The sequence below is a fragment of the Jaminaea rosea genome, assembly GCF_003144245.1.
Source record: "Jaminaea rosea strain MCA 5214 unplaced genomic scaffold BDZ90scaffold_11, whole genome shotgun sequence".
Classification (NCBI taxonomy): domain Eukaryota; kingdom Fungi; phylum Basidiomycota; class Exobasidiomycetes; order Microstromatales; genus Jaminaea; species Jaminaea rosea.
Window position 1 is genome coordinate 229653 of NW_020289985.1, and position 18647 is coordinate 248299.

At 57.9% G+C, this 18647-nt stretch overlaps 7 protein-coding genes across 7 annotated transcripts; 2 read left to right on the forward strand and 5 right to left on the reverse strand.

Moving 5' to 3' along the window:
- The first annotated feature begins 1103 nt into the window (after window positions 1-1103).
- On the forward strand, window positions 1104-2271 carry BDZ90DRAFT_233355 (hypothetical protein). Its single transcript, XM_025506603.1, has one exon. It carries the CDS (start codon window positions 1339-1341, stop codon window positions 2149-2151), a length of 813 nt encoding a protein of 270 aa, XP_025360833.1. The 5' UTR covers window positions 1104-1338; the 3' UTR covers window positions 2152-2271.
- A 121-nt stretch (window positions 2272-2392) lies between these two features.
- On the forward strand, window positions 2393-3523 carry BDZ90DRAFT_48980 (hypothetical protein). The gene is made up of 2 exons (XM_025509623.1): window positions 2393-2752; window positions 2827-3523. Exons 1-2 carry the CDS (start codon window positions 2602-2604, stop codon window positions 3438-3440), a joined length of 765 nt encoding a protein of 254 aa, XP_025360834.1. The 5' UTR covers window positions 2393-2601; the 3' UTR covers window positions 3441-3523.
- Window positions 3524-5137: 1614 nt separating this feature from the next.
- Window positions 5138-6225, reverse strand: BDZ90DRAFT_48995 (oxidoreductase). The gene is made up of 2 exons (XM_025509624.1): window positions 5650-6225; window positions 5138-5578 (listed from the first exon to the last, which is right to left on the reverse strand). The coding sequence occupies exons 1-2, from the start codon at window positions 6088-6090 to the stop codon at window positions 5273-5275; spliced, it is 747 nt and encodes a 248-aa protein (XP_025360835.1). The 5' UTR covers window positions 6091-6225; the 3' UTR covers window positions 5138-5272.
- A 199-nt stretch (window positions 6226-6424) lies between these two features.
- Window positions 6425-8756, reverse strand: BDZ90DRAFT_261551 (hypothetical protein; the record flags this gene model as incomplete). The annotated part of the gene is made up of 2 exons (XM_025508390.1): window positions 6425-8452; window positions 8520-8756. The coding sequence occupies 2 exons, from the start codon at window positions 8754-8756 to the stop codon at window positions 6425-6427; spliced, it is 2265 nt and encodes a 754-aa protein (XP_025360836.1).
- A 430-nt stretch (window positions 8757-9186) lies between these two features.
- BDZ90DRAFT_222106 (concanavalin A-like lectin/glucanase) lies at window positions 9187-11326 on the reverse strand (the record flags this gene model as incomplete). The annotated part of the gene is made up of 4 exons (XM_025504514.1): window positions 9187-10233; window positions 10322-10430; window positions 10522-11045; window positions 11120-11326. 4 exons carry the CDS (start codon window positions 11324-11326, stop codon window positions 9187-9189), a joined length of 1887 nt encoding a protein of 628 aa, XP_025360837.1.
- Window positions 11327-12406: 1080 nt separating this feature from the next.
- On the reverse strand, window positions 12407-14439 carry BDZ90DRAFT_261553 (putative phosphoenolpyruvate carboxykinase; the record flags this gene model as incomplete). The annotated part of the gene is made up of 5 exons (XM_025508391.1): window positions 12407-12869; window positions 13001-13530; window positions 13608-13953; window positions 14022-14222; window positions 14321-14439. The coding sequence occupies 5 exons, from the start codon at window positions 14437-14439 to the stop codon at window positions 12407-12409; spliced, it is 1659 nt and encodes a 552-aa protein (XP_025360838.1).
- A 1387-nt stretch (window positions 14440-15826) lies between these two features.
- BDZ90DRAFT_246714 (DNA repair helicase) lies at window positions 15827-18640 on the reverse strand (the record flags this gene model as incomplete). Its single annotated transcript, XM_025507571.1, has 4 exons — window positions 15827-17758; window positions 17789-17996; window positions 18036-18093; window positions 18115-18640. 4 exons carry the CDS (start codon window positions 18638-18640, stop codon window positions 15827-15829), a joined length of 2724 nt encoding a protein of 907 aa, XP_025360839.1.
- Window positions 18641-18647: the final 7 nt, after the last annotated feature.

The window sequence follows — 18647 nt, forward strand, 5'->3', positions numbered from 1 at the left end:
TCCTTGCTGATCTCTTTCACGTGACTTCGGACCGAGCTCGAACCATCAACTTCGAGCCTCCCATTCACGTCGACTTTGGCAAGAACATCGAGTTTCAAGGCAACTTCTACGCCAATGCAGGAGCTTGCATCTTGGACGTGGCCAAGGTCACAATCGGTCATGGGGTGCTCTTTGGCCCCGGCGTCCACCTCTACACGGCCACTCACAGCGTCAACTTGTCAGAGCGAGGTCCGGGCTTCGAGCGAGCGCTACCAATTGTCATCGGCGACGACAGCTGGATCGGAGGCAATTCATCGATTATGGCAGGCGTGACGATTGGCAAGGGCTGCACCGTAGGCGCGGGCAGTGTCGTCACGCGAGACCTCCCAGATTGGTCAGTGGCCGTGGGCAACCCTGCGAGGGTGATCAAAACTTTGACAGAAGAAGAGAGGGAGTTCAAAGTACAAGCAAAAGAAGAGGCACAGTGAGCGCCGTCCCGCGGCACCCTAATGAGGTCAGACTTTTACATGGTCCCAACTCGAACTTGCCGGCTTCTTCGAACGGCGTCATCCTTTACGGCGCCGAAGCCAGTTGGGAAATTAATGCTATCTTTCATGCCTGCGCCCGAGCCCTCTACGAAGGAGCTCGTGTGCCTCGATCGCGTAGCTATGAGAGGCGTTGTACGGTGACGCCGGCGACGTTGTTTTGTACATCGGTTAGGATGTAAAGACCCATGTGGAAGCCTGCGGAGCCGACTCGTCTGTACTTCAGATACGGCAATCTACCTTGGCGTCCGTCTACTCGTAAAGTGGTTACGCGCGCCAACTAGGTAGCGTCGATAATGCGCCTCATATTCTTGCGCTCTGTCCTCACCGTGTGTGCTCACTTTGGCACTCTAATCGTGGACGCCATCTTGATCTCCTCGTTCGCATCATGCTTATGAGGAGTTCTGCAGAATATGTGAGATACTCTCCGTCGGGCCACCGAATCACGGACGGCACTTTCAAGCCTCTGTCAACGATCCCGCTCGATGTCACACGCCGACTGGAATTGTTCCTCCTTGAGCTCGGCAGTGGCTTAGGGGCCCGTGCGTCAGTGTCGCAACACCTGTGGTTGATTGAATGGTTGACAGTCGGAGTCGATAAAGTTAGTGCCTAGCCAACCCCTAGTTCATCGAGACTGTTGGCCCGTTTACCCGTGCCATCTGCTTGTGTCGACTTCCAACAATCGCCTTGCTCAACCGGAAGATGGTGAATATTAAAGCGAGCCAGGGTGGCAGGAGTGCCTCTTGACCATCTTGTGTCACACTGAACGGCACGACACTCGCACTTCCCCCTCGCCCTTTGCGCGACCTCAACAATGCGCTTCATAACTCACTACCTCGTCACCGGCTCTATAGCCCTCGCGCTGATTTCTCTTACGGTAGCCGCGCCAGCTCAGCACGAGGCTCGGGGGACCAGCCAGCGAGGAGTGCAGCCTGAGAAGGTATCCACCTCCAGAGGCCACACGCAACACCCGCAACGTGGCTCGCATCCAAAGTCGAAGGGGGAGCATCCTCACCCTCACCCTCACCCTCACCCTCACCCTCACCCTCAACCAGTTCATCATCCCAAGATGCAGCATCCTCATCCCCGACCTGACCATCCTCATCTCCCGCCGAGCCCTCACCATAGCTCAACTTCTCCTACGCCTCCATCACCGACGAATACTTCACCCGCACCTGTGACGACGCCGGACCCTCCGGGCACATTGTCCTTCATTGATCCCGAAACGAACAAGCAGTCCGCCAAATTTCTTGGTGAGAAGTCGCCTGATAGCTCCATTGGCGAACTCTACGAGATGGACGCGGCCAATCCAGGTTGGACATTGGATTCTGAAGGACACCTCAATGCCCGTAGCGGCCGCAGCCTGTACACTCAAGGCATCGCCATCAGTCTTTTCGATCCGAGGGGCTACGTGCCCTACGCGTTAGGCCGCTACACCTGCGTCAAGACAGGAAGCACGACCCAGGAGCGCTTCGTTTTGGACTGCTCTGCTACAGTGCCCGATCGTGGCGTCGTGAACGCCTTTGTCATTTGTCCCGACAAAGATGTCGAAGGGGATAGCAGTGCCTGCCAGGGAGAACCCACCACGCAGTTCCTTCAGTTCACGCTGACCCCTCCGCTGGCGTGAAAGCGATGCATCTTGCTCGCAAGGTTGACGATAACTCTCGCGCCTCGATGATCAATTATTCTCGATGTCCAGCTCGCGCGGCCAGCTGACGCAATAGCATGTGACTTGACGATTCTGTAGTCAAACCCACAGCAGCGTGAGACTCATGCGAGATGAGTGAGCGGGACCTGAAAGCTTACCCCGCAGAGAAGGGGTCGAGCGGAGCGAATACACGGGATCGCTTCGATGTTCTTTCGGAGGTCCAAGCGCAGCGTCCCGTGAAGGCACCTACTTCGAGAACACGCGCGGGACACGGTCACGACAGCTTTGTGACTGGCGAATCAAGAATATAATGCAAGGTACCAGGCAGGCTACCATGTCTCGTCCTCCATCGATCTCACACTGTGCACGCCTCCCATCCCCACTTCCACGAAGCCGTCTCGTACCACTGTCTTTACCGAATCCACAAGCATGCGATCCTCGACGCTCTTCCTCTTTGCCTTTATGACTATGGCCTCCAGCACCATCGCCGCGTCTCGTCTAGATGGCCGCGGTCATGCTGGAAAGAAAGGTATCGGCAAACTTTGCCAGGCCGATGACATGTGCAAGTCTGGCTACTGTCGTGAGTTCAAGATTCAGCGCCCTGCCTGTTCGCTTGGCTGTTAAGCTGATGGCGTCAATGCTACCTTTCGGCAGATCGCGGGCAATGCAAGCCCCAGCGTGAAGCCGGCCATATCTGTCGCAAGGACAGTGCCTGCCTCTCGGGCAAGTGCAAGAACCAGACTTGCGCCGCCAAAGCTCACCCTCACCCATCGAGCCACCCTCACCCTGCTCCCACGGAGTCAGGCCACCCCACTCAACCCCCCGTCAAGAAGGATCCACCCACTTCTGGGACTTTGTCGTACGTCGCCGCTAAGGGAGAGCACGCTCAGCTACTCGGAGACGACGAAACCGACCTGATTGCATCATACCTCGCGGTCGTCAGCAAAGGTCAGAAGTGGAGCCTTGATTCCAAGGGTCAGCTCGTCAGCGAGAATTCCCGAGTCCTTTACACAGATGGCCAATTCATCGCCGCCCTTGCAACGCCATCCGATATCCCATACGAATCTGGACTTGCGGCCTACACTTGTGTCAACAGCCCCAGCTCTACTGGTACTCAAGCGGTCCTTGACTGCACAGCCCAAACGGCAAGAGGCGACGAAAGCTCGTTTGTCATCTGCAATGACAGCGCACTGAAGGACGTCGAGGCGGATGAGTACGCCTGCGGCGAAGTGTTGACGAGATTCACCCAATTGACGCTCTCCGTCTGAGGAAGCAGGCGCTCCACTTGTCGTCCTCGACTGAGATTCCCTACCTTTCAGCGCGAGGCTCAGGACTCACTGACGACCTCGCAGACCGCGCCTCTCTTTGCTGTTGCGCCACCTCTTTACTTCAATCGAAGCATGATGATGCGACCGGTTCTACTGCGTGAGAAAGATGCGGACTTGGAACATTAGCAGAGCTTGGCCACCGTCTGTGACGTCCACCAGTGCAAGCCTTCCCTCGCTAGACAGGAGGGGTCCGAGCGCTGCGGGATCGCATCGCTGTTTCTGTACAAGGCGGGACGGGGTTGCGCTCGATCCCTCATCGCCGGAGTCAAAAGCGGTACCACAGCCCGTCGATCGGAGTGGACCTAAGAGCGGGACAGATGTCTACAACACCACAGCTCGTCGAGCGCACTGAAGTGGAAGCGGGACAGATGTTCGATGGAAGTCACAGCGGGACAAGCGGTCAATGCGCTCCCGCGACGACGTCGCTTCACCAGACTTTAATTCTAGAAAGCATGAATGCGAATGCGATCATGCTGGGGCGCGTGACCGGCGAGCGAATCGCATATAAAGCCTCGAGCTCTCGTCGAAAGTCCAAATCCCTTCATCCCTCCCTCCATCCACGCCCATCAGCCCCAGCCCAGCCTCACAGATCAGAATGCGTTCCTCCATTATCTTCACCTACGTCCTTGTTGCCATGGCCTCGAGCGCCATTGCCGCTCCCAGCTTCGACCTTCGAGGTTCGAAGAAGGACATCGGCCAGCACTGCAAGAAGGATGCCTCTTGTGCCAGCGGCTACTGTCGTGAGTATGCCCCGAACGTCATGCTGAGCTCGACAAGGTCATTGACTTACATCACTGTCTGAGCGCTTGAAAAGATCGCAACAGATGTACGCCAAAGAGGAAGGCGGGCCATCAGTGCCGCAAGGACAGCGCTTGCCTCTCGGGCAAGTGCAAGAACGACGTCTGCGCAGCCAAGCACCCCCACCCGGCGCCTCATCCTCATCCTCATCCTCACCCTGCTCCGAAACCTCACCCTGGTCCGGCTCCAGGTCCAGCCCCTGGCCCAGCGCCAATCCAGGCTCCAAAGCAAGGTGTCTTCTCCTATCTCAACGACCAGCAGAAGCCAGGGGCTCTCTTGGGCGATGACCCTGAGGGTGCGCAAAGGCGGGGAATGGTCCCGTTCGAAGACCACACCATCTCCGATGTCACGGTCGTCGAGACAGCCCAAAAGTGGTACCTCAACGATGGCAACTTGATGTCGAGCATTGGCCGCCGTCTCTACACTGATGGCGAGTACGTCAAGACGATCAATGCGGATCGGACGGTGCCCAATGGCTTCGTGCCTGTCAAGTGCACGACTAGCCCAAAGTCAACCGCTGATACCGCTGTTTTGGACTGCAAGGCGTCAACTTCAAAGGGCACAGTCGAATCATTTGTCATCTGTGACACCGACGTCGTTCAAGCTAGCGCTTCTGCATGCGAAGGCAGCGTGGCCGCAGACATCCACAACTTCATCCTCGGGCCACCTAGAGCCTCGAGCCCAGCACCGTCTGACGACGCCTGAGTGAAGGGGCGAATAAGAAAGTGGAGAGTGATTACTCACTCTGACGATACCCTCGCTCTCGTGTTGCCAAGCCTGCTGCTTTACTTCAGGATCTGCGAGTAGCTCGGGCGGCTCGATCCGTGTCTTGATACTAATTCCACACACCTGTAGGCTGATGCGTTTTTCTAGCTCAACTTCTCGAATGAAAGTTCCTGTCTCGACGATATCTCTCCACGCTTTCAATGGTCAACCCGTGAATGAGACTCAATTTCCAGCTCTATCGCATGAATCTACCACGGCAGCACTACACCCTCCTTCTCGACGTAGCTGGCAGTCTTGGCTTTGGGATCGAGAACGGCGTGCGAGATAGCGTGAGCGCCTACTTCGACGGGTTGGTGTCCAGAATGACCATTGAAGGCCGTGCTCGTGTAGCCTGGGTCGACCGCAACGAATTTGACGTCGGGATACTGCTTTGACATGATGGCTGTCACCCCATTGAGAGCTGTCTTGCTCGAAGGGTAGACAAGGGCGGTCATGCCGTGAAAGGCCCAGTTGGGGTCAAGCTGGTTCTGGATTGAACCCAAGCCGGAGCTCACCTGCGAGATGCGAGTGCAGGAGCTTAAGATGAGCTTGCGTGCTGAGGGGCAAGCTACACGCCTGTACTCACGTTGACAACCCTGGGCTCCTTTGACTTTCGAATGGTCTCAATGAGGGCATAGGTCAGAGCTGCAGTGCCAAATACGTTGGTCTCGTAGACGTTGGCAAAATTCTTGCGGACGGCAGCAGGCGACGTCGACTCCTGCATATCGCCGAGAATGGCGCCGTTGTTGATGAGGATGTCGAGCTTTTCAATCTTGTTGCCTAGTGCCTCAATGGAAGCATCGCTTGCAAGGTCGATGATGACGGGCTCGAGCGTATTGCCCTCAGCCGCATACTTTTTGAGGTCTGAGCAGGCCTTGTCAGCCTTCTCCTGCGATCGTGCCCCGACATAGATGTGAACCGAAGGTGGGTGATTTGGCAGCGTGGCCTCGCGAGCGAGAAGCTGCTGAGCAACAGTGTGGCCCAAGCCTTGGTTCGCGCCTGTGATGAGAATGTGCGTGGCAGACATTGTAAACGGAAAGTGGGTCGATGTAGCGCACAGTAGGTGCGAGGAGCGACAATAAGTAGTCGATCAAGACATCTTGGCCGCCGACCTTAGCGCCGAAAGTGCACGGACATTCGATGGACGCAGAGTTACAGCCGCGGTTTCGATCGATCGGGGCTGCATACCGCCGCAGATCTGCATAATCCCAGACCCTTGTGGTCCCTCAGCTGACGCTGAGCTGATTCGTGAGGTCAAACTATGTGCACACAGACACGACCTGCAACCGAAAGGCACGATGTAGGGAGATAGTGCGCGGACTCGCAAGAACATAGCTTCGGCGAAACAATGGACGCTTCGCTCAGACGCCAGCGCCAGCACCACCCATGGCTCTAGCCTTCCTATCAGCGCCCCTCGTTCTCTGCTCGTTTCCTCGCTGCTCTTTACGTCGAGCAGAGCGATCATTGCCAGAGTGACCTGCACCTGCCTTGTGACCACCACCTCCACCGCGCCCACCTCCTCGTGGTAGCCTGCCTCCCCTTCCACGATCAGGTCCGAAGCTGCGTCCACCCTGCCCTTCTTCGTCTCCCTCAGCCAGCCTGCGATTGGTGTTGGGCTGCAACATCGCTCCTCCTCCCCCGCCTGCGGCCATGAGCAGAGCGTCCTTCCTCGGATTGCGCTCAAACATTGTGCCCCAGCTCTCGACGAGTGAATCGTCCCACTTGCGACCCGTGCTGCGCTCCAGATCGGCGAGCAACGCCTTGCGAGCGAGTGAGCGCCTGACTGCCGCGTCGTTACGCGCGAAGAGTGAAGGGCCATTCGATGAGTAGGCAAGAATCAGGATGCGCTCGCCTGCACGCTCTGCGGCAACCGTAGCGGCGCCACCTCTCTCTGCGCTCGGTCCTTGCGGTAGCGCCGCATCCGACCCCTCATCCGCAGATGACGAGCCGTCGTAGCTTCGCTCGCCTCTAGCGCTGTAGCCCCGCCCCTGACCTGATCGAGCGGCATTGTCTTCATCCTCATCGGCATCCAGCTCCTCCTCGAAGCCTGCTTGCCTCACTCCGACCAGACGCTTCTCCTCTTCTGCAAAAGGGTTCCACTCCTCCTTGGCAGCGTCTTGTTCGGCGTCCTGTGCCTGCACGTGAGCGAGGATAGCTGCACGCAAGGAGGGCGAAAGCTTGCCTGTGCTTTTTGCCGTTACCGCATCATCCCCTTCAAATGCGCCGGCATAGCGAAGTCGAGTGGCATCCAGAGGCTGATTGTCGAAGATGTTGGCACGGCGATTGGCAGGTGTGATGATAGGCGCAGGAGGTGTTGGAGGCGATGCGGCCCTCTGGCCTCGTTCGTCTTCGTCTTCCGCTTGATCGAGCCCTGCGCCATCGAGCAACATTTCCACGACTTCTTCCCCTGACTTGCCCCGGAACATGGTCCGAGCGAGGCTTGTGCGCAGCTTCGCCGGGTCCGCAGCCAGATGTGGGAGAATGGTCTCAACGGTGGCAAGTAGCGAGGCTGGTACTTCGTACGAATTTGCGTCGTCTGCGCGTCTTTTGCCTTTGCCGTTCGCGGTAGCCTTTGCAACGTCAAGCGCTTTTTCAGCTGCTCTAGATTGCTGGCTGCGTAAATGCGCCTCAAGAGTCTTCCAGCCCCGTCCTCTGCCTTGGAGATTCGACGTATCCGCCGTTCCTCGTGCGCTTCTGTGAGCCTCCTCGAGCGCGCTGTGCGCTCTGACAGTATCGCTTTGCTCCTCGCCATCAATCGTTTCCAACGCTTTGCGTACACGCTCGACAATAGCCGACTGGACGACAGCGAGGTCGCTAAGCAAAGAAAGGTTGACAAGAGCCTCTCCTGACGCCGTTGACGGGGACGCCTGCTGATCCATTTTGAGAACGATTCGAGCAACTTGATGAGCACCATTTGCTTCACTGAGTACTCTTTTCAGGAGAGCAGTGGCACAGTCGAGGAGAGCTACCTTTGTAGCCATAGACGAGACGTCAGCTCCAAGGCGAGCGTACGCCGCTGTGAGTACCGGCGCCAGCTGGTCGACTAGAGACGAAGAAGCGGCGCTCTCCGAAGCGCCACGCCTCTGCTGCTGCGGACGACCCAAAGAGCTTGGAGCTGGTAGAAAAGAGAGGAGTGCTGCAGTAATACGTGCAGCTCTGAAGACTTGGGCGCTGCTGCCTTTCTGCTCTTCGTCGGACTGGCGCAATGCCTGGATCGAGGCAAAGATCATGCCTTCCGCCCCTGAAATGTCTATCACGAGTGGGACGAGACGCTTTGTGCGAGCAGCCAGGCTGGCATCAGGCGTGCTGCTTGCGACGACGGCCAGATTGAAGACGACGTCGGGCGACGGAGCCAGGCGACGTACCAGGGTGGGATCCGAGCTGTGCGACTAGGGACACGAAGCAACAGGGCAGGTCAGCGGCTGCAGTGTACGCTTGATACTCGCCCGTACTCACAGCTTCCTCGAGGATGCTGAGTATTGCAGCAAAGTTGGCAGAGGACACGACTGGCCTCTGCCCCTCTGAGGCGACGTCAGCTAACGCGTTGTGAGCGAGACTGCGCAAAGCCTGGCAGATGGCTCTGCCCACATTGGGCTGCTGCAGGATGAGAATCGTCAACCCATCAGCGCCAATCTTGGCAAGAGCGTCGATGACGGCCGTCAATGGTGGCGGCGGAGATGGTAATTGTGCCATGCTCGAGATATACGAGGGGGACGAAGAAGGAAAAGAGCGTAGGTTGCACGGAACGACGGCCTCTTCCGCACGCAGACGACCTCCTCCACTCCCGCTCGCGCTCCGCAAAGGCCCACGCAAATCACCTCTCGCCCTCGCTCCGTTGCAAAGCCATTGTATTGTCATGAAGCTGTAAGAAGGGACGAGTGGGCGATAGAGAGGAGCCTTACTAGTGAAGGCGTTCGTCACGTTCGTCTTGATTATGTGCGTGGGAATGGAGGTAGGGATGTGGCACCAACAATAGAAGAAAGGGTACGAGACAAACCTGATGAGTCGGGAAGACATGTACGAAGAAGAGAAAGAAACGTGAGAGTGAGGGAGAGATATGGCGGGCGTCACGGACGCGGAATGGTAGAGAAGAGTCCTTTTCATCTCGCAGACGTGCGCCCTCTTATCCCTTGTTCCAATTGGAAGCGACGTTGCTCGAACGAGGAGGCGCCTTTTGCTTGACCTGTACGGGCGAGCCAGGATACTTGGACGCAGGCGCATTGCATCCTTGCGGGTTAAGACGATTGCGAGGCCAGTTTTGCTGGTAGCCACCCTCAGGAGCCGTCGCACCCCAGAGCGTCAGGTTGGCGTTGGTGTAAGCAGCCTGATGGCGGTTGATGTAGTCCTTAGTGGGGAAGTCGGGAGGGTCGCAGCCGACGTTCTCTTCGCCCTCGGGCTGGTAGACGCGTACCCAGTCGACGGACATGGTGTTGGGCCAGGTAAGCTGGTCCCAAACCGGGTTACCGAAGTTCTGCGAGATGCCCAAGTTGAAGATGATATAGAGGGGCTCCTCGGGGAAGGGGCGACGATCGATCTGCGCAACCGGGTCGGGCTCCATAGCCTCGTTGTTGAGGCGCCATGACGGCTTGCCGCCGGAGACCCACTCGATGTAGCCATTGTTGCCGGCCTGATACTCGAAGCCGTATTCCGCAAACTCGCCGTTGCCGCCCTTCTCGACGGCCTGCTGAGGTGTATTGCTCACACCAGACGTCGACTGCTGCGTCAGCTCTCCTGTGTAGACGTTGTAGTGTCCACCTTGGAAGAACTCGTACGCCGGACCCGACGTGTTGGTGACCTTGTAGTACTGGTTGAAGGGCGCCCACTGGCCCGACTGCGACACTGTCATCTCGCCGCCGCCGACTTGAGCCTCAAAGACGTCAATTTCGGGGGCAGCTCGGCCTTTGTAGTCGCCATTGGCCTTCTTGGGACCAGGGTGATCGTCGCCGGGGCAGGTGCACGCAGAAAGGCGCTGTCCAGTGAGGAAAGAGAGAGCATTGGAGCCGTGCTTCTTGTTGAAGCCGACGGCACCACCAGTTTGAGCTGCGACCGGTTCGCCGTCAACGGTCGTCTGGTTCTGAAGAGTGCCAACGTCACACGAGTCGTAGCTGTAAGGCCAGGTACCCTCCAGAGTAGCACCGTATCCAGCGCGACCCAGGTTGCCCATCAGCCACTGCGAGCGGGCGAAGAGCGTGGGGTGAGGAGGGGGAGGTTAATACTGCTCCTTGCTTTTGTCTCTGCTTGTCTAGGCGCGTACTCACGAATGCGGGCCAAAGACCGGCGACATCAGCACGACCGGGGAGACGGACCGATGCTGAGACGTAACCACCAGTGAAGCAGAATTTGTTCCAGCTCTGGATCATGCCGCCACTAAGAAGAGACAGGGAGGAAGGGAGGGAAAGGTCAGACGTGCTATTCGCGCTTGAGCTTGGCCTCTCGCCCCACGTCCGCCCATGCTCACCGGAAATTGAGATTATGCTCAGGGTGCTCCGAGAGGGTGAGCTGCAGCGCCCCATTGGCCGTAGTGACGCCCGCTGGATCGTACCACTCATAATTGTTGGTTCCCCAGTAGTGAAGGTCGACTGCCTCCCAGAACGGATCGTCATTGGGGTAGAAGGAGCGTCCATCGACGTTGAACTCATCGGAGAAGACGAGATTGTACTTGCGTCCGTCGACGAAGCTAGTACGAGTGAGGGCGTCTTGCGGAGTGTCTGGGTCAATGAGACCAGTCCTCATGCCAGAGAAGCTGGCAATCTGGCCAGAGGCGTTGGTGCCGCCGAGATTGAAGCCGCTTTTGTTGCCGCCATTGTCGCGCGTGAAGTAGCTGATGATCGGGTAGCCTGCAAAGAGGGCAAGAATACCACAGCCAAGAATGACGAGGGCGCCGATGTTGCAGAGGGCACGAGTGGGGAAGCCGCCAGAGACAAAAGACCCTCGCCCGTCGTCGCGCGGGTCGTGAAGATAGTCATCAGGCTCGGGTTGGCCCTACGCAGGGCAGAGCAAGATGGTAGGCGTCGTCAGCAATTGCTGTACTCAACACATGCGTTGGGCACACTCACATCCTTAGTGTCCCATGAGTAAGGGTTGGCGTCGATGGCAAAGCCTGCAGCCTTGCTCTCCTTGGAGTACTCGTTGCCAGACCCGACGACGGTCGAGCTAGGCGTGCCATTGTACGAGACGGCGGGCAGACCGTTTCCTCGCGGGTTGAGCTTGTCGCTCAGCGAGGTCACGCCCGTTGAACGACCACTGGAAGGAGCTCGACCCATAGGTCGCTGCGGGAACAAGGACAAGAAAGGAGCGGACCTTAATGAGCTTCGATCATCACGAGCCGCTTGTGCCGCGTGTATGCGCTCTGCCCACTTACCCTGTAGCCGGAACCAAATCCAGGGTTCATCGGGTTCGCGTAGTGACCTTCGTGCGATGACTGCTCGGTGGCACCTCCTGTGCCTGTGTTGAGGAGACGCTGCTCCGCAGATGCGTTGCTGCTGTTGTTCATGTGCGATTCTGATGAGCCAGGAGGGAAGGCTGATGCCATAGACCCGTGCGGCGAGGTGGATGCCGACATGAGACGACGTCAAGGGAACTGACGAGGCAGGCCGTATGCGGAGAAGTTGAAGAGGATGATTGAAGCAGACGGGATCAGACCGGCGACTTGAGCTTCAAATAGATCGCGTATGCTGGTGGCGATCCAGAGGTGGGATAAAGACGAAGCTATGCTGCAGTAGTGGTGGTGGAAGCGGTGATGGTGATGATGATGATAATCTGTCGAGATGTTCAGATGATGCTGGCCCTTCCTCTGACGACAAGGGGATGAAAGAGGAAGAGACGGGTCGAGAAGAGAAGGGCGAGATTGACGAGCGACGACTGAACAGAATAGACGTGGTGGTGATTGCGCCTCTCGCATTCGAAAGGCCACACTCGCCCTTCGCCTGCCTCTCGTCGTCGAATCGTTGGCGTCGACCTCGCTCTCGGCCAGGCAAAGGCGTGGCGGCCGGGGTCCAACCCCCTTGCCTCTGCTTGAAACCAGCTTGAGCCACGTGGCGGTGTTCCGCGCACCGCCCTCCCCCCGCCTTCCGCCCTCGCCCCTGAGCGGGCGAGCGAGCGAGCTAGCCAAAGTGGCCGCCTTCATTCTCGACGCGAGGCGGTCACGGTCAATAAAGTCACGAATGCGAGGTCAAGAATGAAGTGGAGAACACTTCACGGTCAATAGGTCATGGTCAATAGGTCACGAATGCGACGTCGAGAATGAAGTAGAGAGGACTGAAAGATGACTTCGATTGAGGTGAGACGCACGATACCGAACATTGAACCGCGTCGCTCAGGAGCCTCCGGGGCAGCTCGCCTGTTTATTCAGGACCAGCCGCCTTGACGTCCGCGTCAACGTCGTCCTCGTACTTGGTGAAAGCCTCCTTGAACATGCCAGCGAGCTTGGTGAGCTCCGCATTGAAGCCCTTGTCGTCGTTCCACGCCGTCCTGCTGTGGAGAAGCTCCGAAGGAACTCCGGTGACCTTCTTGGGAATCTGAAGGTTGAACGTCTCGAACTTCTCGAACTCGGCCTGGGCCAGCTCGCCCGAGTGAATCGCATTGATGATGGCGCGAGTGTACTTGAGCGGGCAACGCTTGCCCTTGCCGAACTTGCCGCCAGCCCAGCCGGTGTTGATGAGCCAGCAGTTGGCCTTGTACTTCTCCATGCGTTCAGCCAACATACGAGCATACACACGAGGCGCAAGCACAATGAACGGCTGGCCGTAGCAGGTGGAGAAGGTGGGAGAGGGCTCAGTTACGCCCGTCTCTGTTCCAGGCGTTTTGCTACAAAGTGATTAGGCGGGGTCCGAGGGGTCAAGTAAGTGAAGGCGGGACAAGGAGCGCGTTGGTCAGCAAGTGATAGCGATCAAATCTGCACAAGAAAGTGTGCTCTCTCTCTCTTTTTGCGTACTGACCTGGTGTATCCAAGGATGAAGTGGTACTGAGCTTGAGCCTCAGACAGCTTTGAGATAGGCGGGAGCACGCCGTACGCGTCGCAGGTGAGGAAGATGATGTTCTTTGGGTGGCCACCGATGCAGGGGATCTTGGCGTTGGGGATCTTCTCGATGGCGTACGCACATCGCGTGTTCTCGGTGAGCTTCGAGTCGTTGTAGTCGGGAATGCGCGAGCTCTTGTCGTACGAGACGTTCTCGAGGATGGAGCCGAACTGGATAGCGTTGAAGATCTCGGGCTCATTCTCCTTGCTGAGGCCAATGCACTTGGCGTAGCAGCCGCCCTCGATGTTGAAAACACCATTATCCGACCAGACGTGCTCGTCGTCACCAATCAGGTGTCGCTGAGGGTCGGCAGAAAGCGTCGTCTTGCCGGTACCAGAGAGACCGAAGAAGAGACTGACATCGCCGTCCTTGCCCTCGTTAGCGGACGAGTGGAGGGAGAGCTGGCCGAACTTGACGGGCTGCAGGTAGTGCATGACCGAGAAGACTCCCTGCGCGAGGACCAAGGCGGCAAAGAGTGGTCAGCGTCACGGCAATGAGCAGAAGGCTTCTTGGTGGCCGCACTCACCTTCTTCATCTCTCCAGCGTACTCGGTACCGAGGATGACCATCTCGCGACGCTTGAAGTTGATCTCAACGGAAGTCGACGAAGTCATTCCGGCGGTGAAACGGTTGGCAGGGAACTGGCCGGCGTTGTAGATGATGAAGTCGGGCTCGCCAAAGTTCTCGAGCTCCTCGCGAGTGGGGCGGATAAGCATGTTGTGCATAAAGAGGGCGTGGTAGGCACGGGCGCAGATGACTCGGACCTTGATGCGGTACTTGGGTTCCCAGCCAGCGAAACCGTCGAAGACGTAAATGTCCTCGCGGGTGTTAAGATAGTCGATGGCACGCTCGCGGTTGATCTCGAAGGTGTGCCTGCGGAGAGCGTAGGAGTCAGGAACCGAAGCTCGTTCACGCTATCGCCAGTCCCTCGCGCCACTCACTCGTCCATCTTGATGTTGACGGGACCCCACCAGACGTGGTCCTTGGAGGTCTCCTCGTAGACAATTCGCTTGTCCTTGGGAGAGCGACCGGTCTTCTTGCCAGAGAAGTTGATCAGGGCGCCGTTTGATGCAATGACGGCTCCCTCCTTCGAGATGGCATCTTCGTACAGAGCGGCGACAGAGGCGTTGCGCTTCAGGTGGCTGTGAGAAGGGGGAAAGGCAGGGAGAGAGAAATGTGAGCTTGAGCCTTTGTTGTGGTGTGCGAAGCATTTCAACATTCGTCACCAGCGCCTACTCACATCTTGTCCATGTCGAAGCCAGCTTCGGAGAAGAGCTGGAGACCCTCGCGCTTGAGGAGCGAGTACTCGGGGTTGGCCGAGTTGGGCAGCTCATCGTGATGGTTGCCAGGACTAGTCATTGCTGCGAGGGTACGACGAGAAGGAAGCAGTGCAAGTTCAGCGTCTGCAACTAGTGACAACTACGGAAGTGGTCGCTTGTAGTCCTATCATGGCTACTCACTGGATTAAAAGAGCTTTGTTGGATGGGCTGAAGGGATGTGTGGAGACGAAAGTAGGAGAATCGCAGTGGTGTCAGAGGAGACGGCTCTTGAGACACGATGCGGGGAGCAGGCAGACTGATTTCGCAGCATCATCGACGTCGACGTTGAGTGTCGCAGCACCCGTCAATTCCCGTCCGCTCCAGGCCGTCAGGCCGCCCGACACCCACGCCCTCCCTACTTCCGGTTGTCGGCTTCCCCCTCGCTCCCCCCCGCAACCAATGACGTTCCGCCGCCCGCGATCGCCGGTGGGCGTGAGCCACCGACACAGAGGAAGGCACTCGCGACGAGGGCGCAAACGCAAGCCACCCTCACTTTGGGTCACACCCCCGCACCCGCTCGCGATGCATGTGACAGGGCTGCGATGGCCATCCTCCCCGCAGAGAGAGAGAGTGACCAATGAGATGCCGGTGAGGGCGATCAAGAAGGCCACCACCAGCTACTGACACTGCGATGCCGCGATGCCACGATGACACGATGACACGATGACGATGCCACTAATGATGTCGTCGATGGCCGTAAAGACTGCACTGCAACACCCGTCCGTCAAGATCGCAAAACAGTCACCTGACGCAGTCGTCGTACACTCACAGATATAATGCGACAATCTCTGCTGGGAGAGTGTTTCTATCGGTGCGAGTGCGAGGAGCGAGATGAGTGGTGGTAGAAAGGAGAGGAAACGACAGCGACAGGAAAATGAGATGCTCGCATTTCCAATGCATCCCTTGCCTTTTATTCAATCATGGTTGACCTACCACAGCTGCGCTGCCTTCTTCCCTACCCCCACATCGTCCATGGTCACAGGGTGCCCTGTGCGTCTCTTCTCGGGCGATCGCGGGGCCGGCTCAGCCCGTGGGTCCAGTCCACAGCCCGCCTCCTCCTTGCTCCCACTAGCCGCACCAAGCTAGCTAGCCCTCCTAGCCAGGGTCGACCGTCGTCCCCGCATAGAGGTGCAGCAAGCCCTGGATCGACGACGATGAGCACAACCCGGCCTCTTCCGATCTCTCGTCCTACTCTTCGTCTCAAGCCGTCGTCTTCATTATCGGCGACCGATGTGATTGTGCTTCAATCCCGTCGGCATCAGTGACTGAACAAGCGAGCGCAACAGGGGCGTGACAGAGTGGTATCGATTGAGAAACTATACAAAGTTTGAGAGAAGAGGGGCAGAGAAATAGCACGCGCCCGCTAGCCAGTCCAATGATTGCACCGCAAGTTGAGCGCGACCCTCGGCGCCCTCACGGCCTTGCAGTCAAAGCAAGCCCTTTGCCCTCTTCTCCCTGATGAAAGCGCCCAGGTCCTTCACAACGGCACCGAACCCTGCACCAGTATCGGACTTGGTTTGCCCGCGTATCCACGCAGGCAGACGATTGCGTATATCTTGCTTCCCGTACCGGCCATCCAGGAGCAGGAGAGCCGCAAAGTCTCCTTGGTGACGAATCGCTCTGCCGATGGACTGATTGACAGCCTTCATGCACAGATTGATGTAGAGCTCTCGACCGGCGTCAGAGCCTGGCTTGCTCAGAGTGTGAGTTGCTGCCGTTTCCTTGACGTGCCTCATCCTCTCCTTGAGCTCAGCACTTTGCGAGTTTGGGAAGGGCATGCCTACCATGACGACTGCACGGGCTAGTCGATCGCTGAAATTGATGCCTTCAGACAGTTTGGCGCCAACGACGGCGAGGAGCAAAGAGCCGGTCACGGTGCTCGACGCTGAAGCCGCAGCATCAATGGCATCCGAGTACTGCCGCAGCGTAGCGTCGACCTCGCTGGCTAATTTGGGCTCAGTAAAGACACGCTTCCTCGCCTCGAGTCGCTTCCAGAGGCCTTGCTCCTTCCACCTCGCCACCGTGTCGTCGAGAAAACGATACGATGGCAAGAAGACGACGATACCGTGCGGCACGATAGCGGCAAAGTTGGCAAGCGCGTTGCCCAAGTCGTCGAGCAGATGCACGTCGTTTCGATTGCCAAATTTGAAGTCGAAGGGCATGCCGCGTGGTCCAGAGGCCACGACGGAGCAGAACAGATTCGACGAGGGGACGATGTGGCCGCATGAGAAATGGGACCAGCGGTGAGCGCGGAGAGTAGGAACGAGCTGCAGCCGTACATCTGAGATGGGCTCCATTGTCCCTCCCGCGAGAATCACCGCGCGCGCTTCGTCTACGATGGGTTGGAACGCTTCGCTGGGGTTGAGCAGCTGGTACTTGAGTTGGACAGCAGGAGGGCGACCGTCGACATGGCGGAGTAAAGTGAGGAGAACTCGCCCATCTTGTGTACGATTGGACAGCGAGAGGAGAAAGGACTCAATGGAGTGCATGGACGAGATGGCAGAAGGGCGCAACGCCACGTCTTTCTTGCTGGTCTCTTGCTGGTTCGCGACCTCAGCCTTAGCTGCTTGCTTCTCGGCATACCCGCTGACTTTCCTAGCAATCTGGCCCTCCTTGAGGAAGCGCTCCAGCTGCGCAAAGTTGATGGTATCGAGATTGCCGCCGAGCTCGCTGATGACACGGGCTGCGGTCCACACCTCCTCGTCTTGCGCGCCAGGCGTCGACGCTTTGGTCTTTGTCTTGCTTTGCGCCCACCTGCTGCAAAGCTTCTCGAGGCCATCAAGAAGGCGACGCAGCGTGCGAAGGTGGACCTCAGAGTCGCCGCGCAGCCTGCCCCCGAATCGACGAAGGTACTCTTCGATCTGACCCTTTGCGACTGTGAGCTGCGTCGAATTGATGAAGCAAGTATGGACGGCGAGCACCGTGTCGATGAGATTGTGCGCCTCGTCAACCAGAACGATTGAGCCCTTCAGCGAGATGCCCAGCGTTTCTCTGGCCGTCTTCTGCAGGAGCAAGCTGTACGGCAGCGTGACCAGCTCGGCTTGCCTGGCGCTCGTCCTCGCTGCATAGTAGGGACACGTCTCCATGTCCTTGCCCATCTCGACGAGATCCTCGATGTCCTTCACCGATGCCATGGCTCGATCCCTGAAGTCGAGCACTTTCGCTCTGCCCGCCTCATCCAAGGGAGGCAGGAACTTGCAGCGTTGCTTCTTTGACGAGACAGCGTCTTTGCACGCCTCATTCATGGCTTCGGCCCCCGACTTTGCGCCGACCTTTTGCACCTTTTCGTTGATGCACATCTGCTTGCGACTGCCTAGCGGGATGACTCTAGCGGGGCCTTGCGTTTCCTCTGTTGCATGCTGCACGTCGGTGTATTCGCTCAACATTACGTCCTTGCCGAAGGCCGTCTTCTTGAGCTCGGCGACAAATTGGCTCAGCTGCGAGTGCGTGCGAGAGACATAGATGACTTTGGGCATCGTCTCGGGCAGCTCATCCACCTCGCTGTTCCTGCCGCCGCCTGACGAGAATTGGGCCATCAAGGCCCGTACAGCTGGCGTCAAGTTGGAGTCCTCGTCGCCATGACCTGAGGAGCCAAGGCTGGAGAGAGAGTGCCATGAAGGGCGAGGTTGGGTGGACGTAGAGGGCAAGAAGGCATCATCACCACCCTCATCACTGTCGTCTTTGTCGTCGCCGCCTAATGCCCCGCCATTGTTACCATCTGCCATGGCCGTGCGCTGCTTTTTATGTACAAAGCTCGACGCCCCTTGCCTTGCTGCCTCTTCCTTTGCCCGTTTCCTCAGCTCCGCTTCCTTTCTCCTAACCATCGCGATGCGTTCCTTGAGATCCTCTTCAGCCCTCATTGCATCCTTTTTGCGTCGCTCAGCAGCCTGCTTGAGCACCCAAGCTGGCTCCCGCGGCTCTTTGGTGGACAAGGCTTGACCATCTTCGGACGCGGCCTTGTCCTGCTCCAGCTCGTCGTCCTGCCATTGCGCTGCTGTCCTCTGTGCATTGGCTCGCAGCCACGTAAAAGTTGCACAAATGAGACTGAGCGACTTTCCCGTGCCCGTGGGACTCTCAAAGACGGCCACCTTGCGCTCCTCGATCGCCTCAAAGAGGGCCGTCATGAGATCGAGCTGGATGGAGTAAGGCTGTGCATAGGGGAAGGAGAAGGCGGCTCCACTTCGCTCTGGTGTGGGCAGCAGCACTCCACGATCAGATTCGGGCAGAGGCTCTGCAGCCATCTTCCCC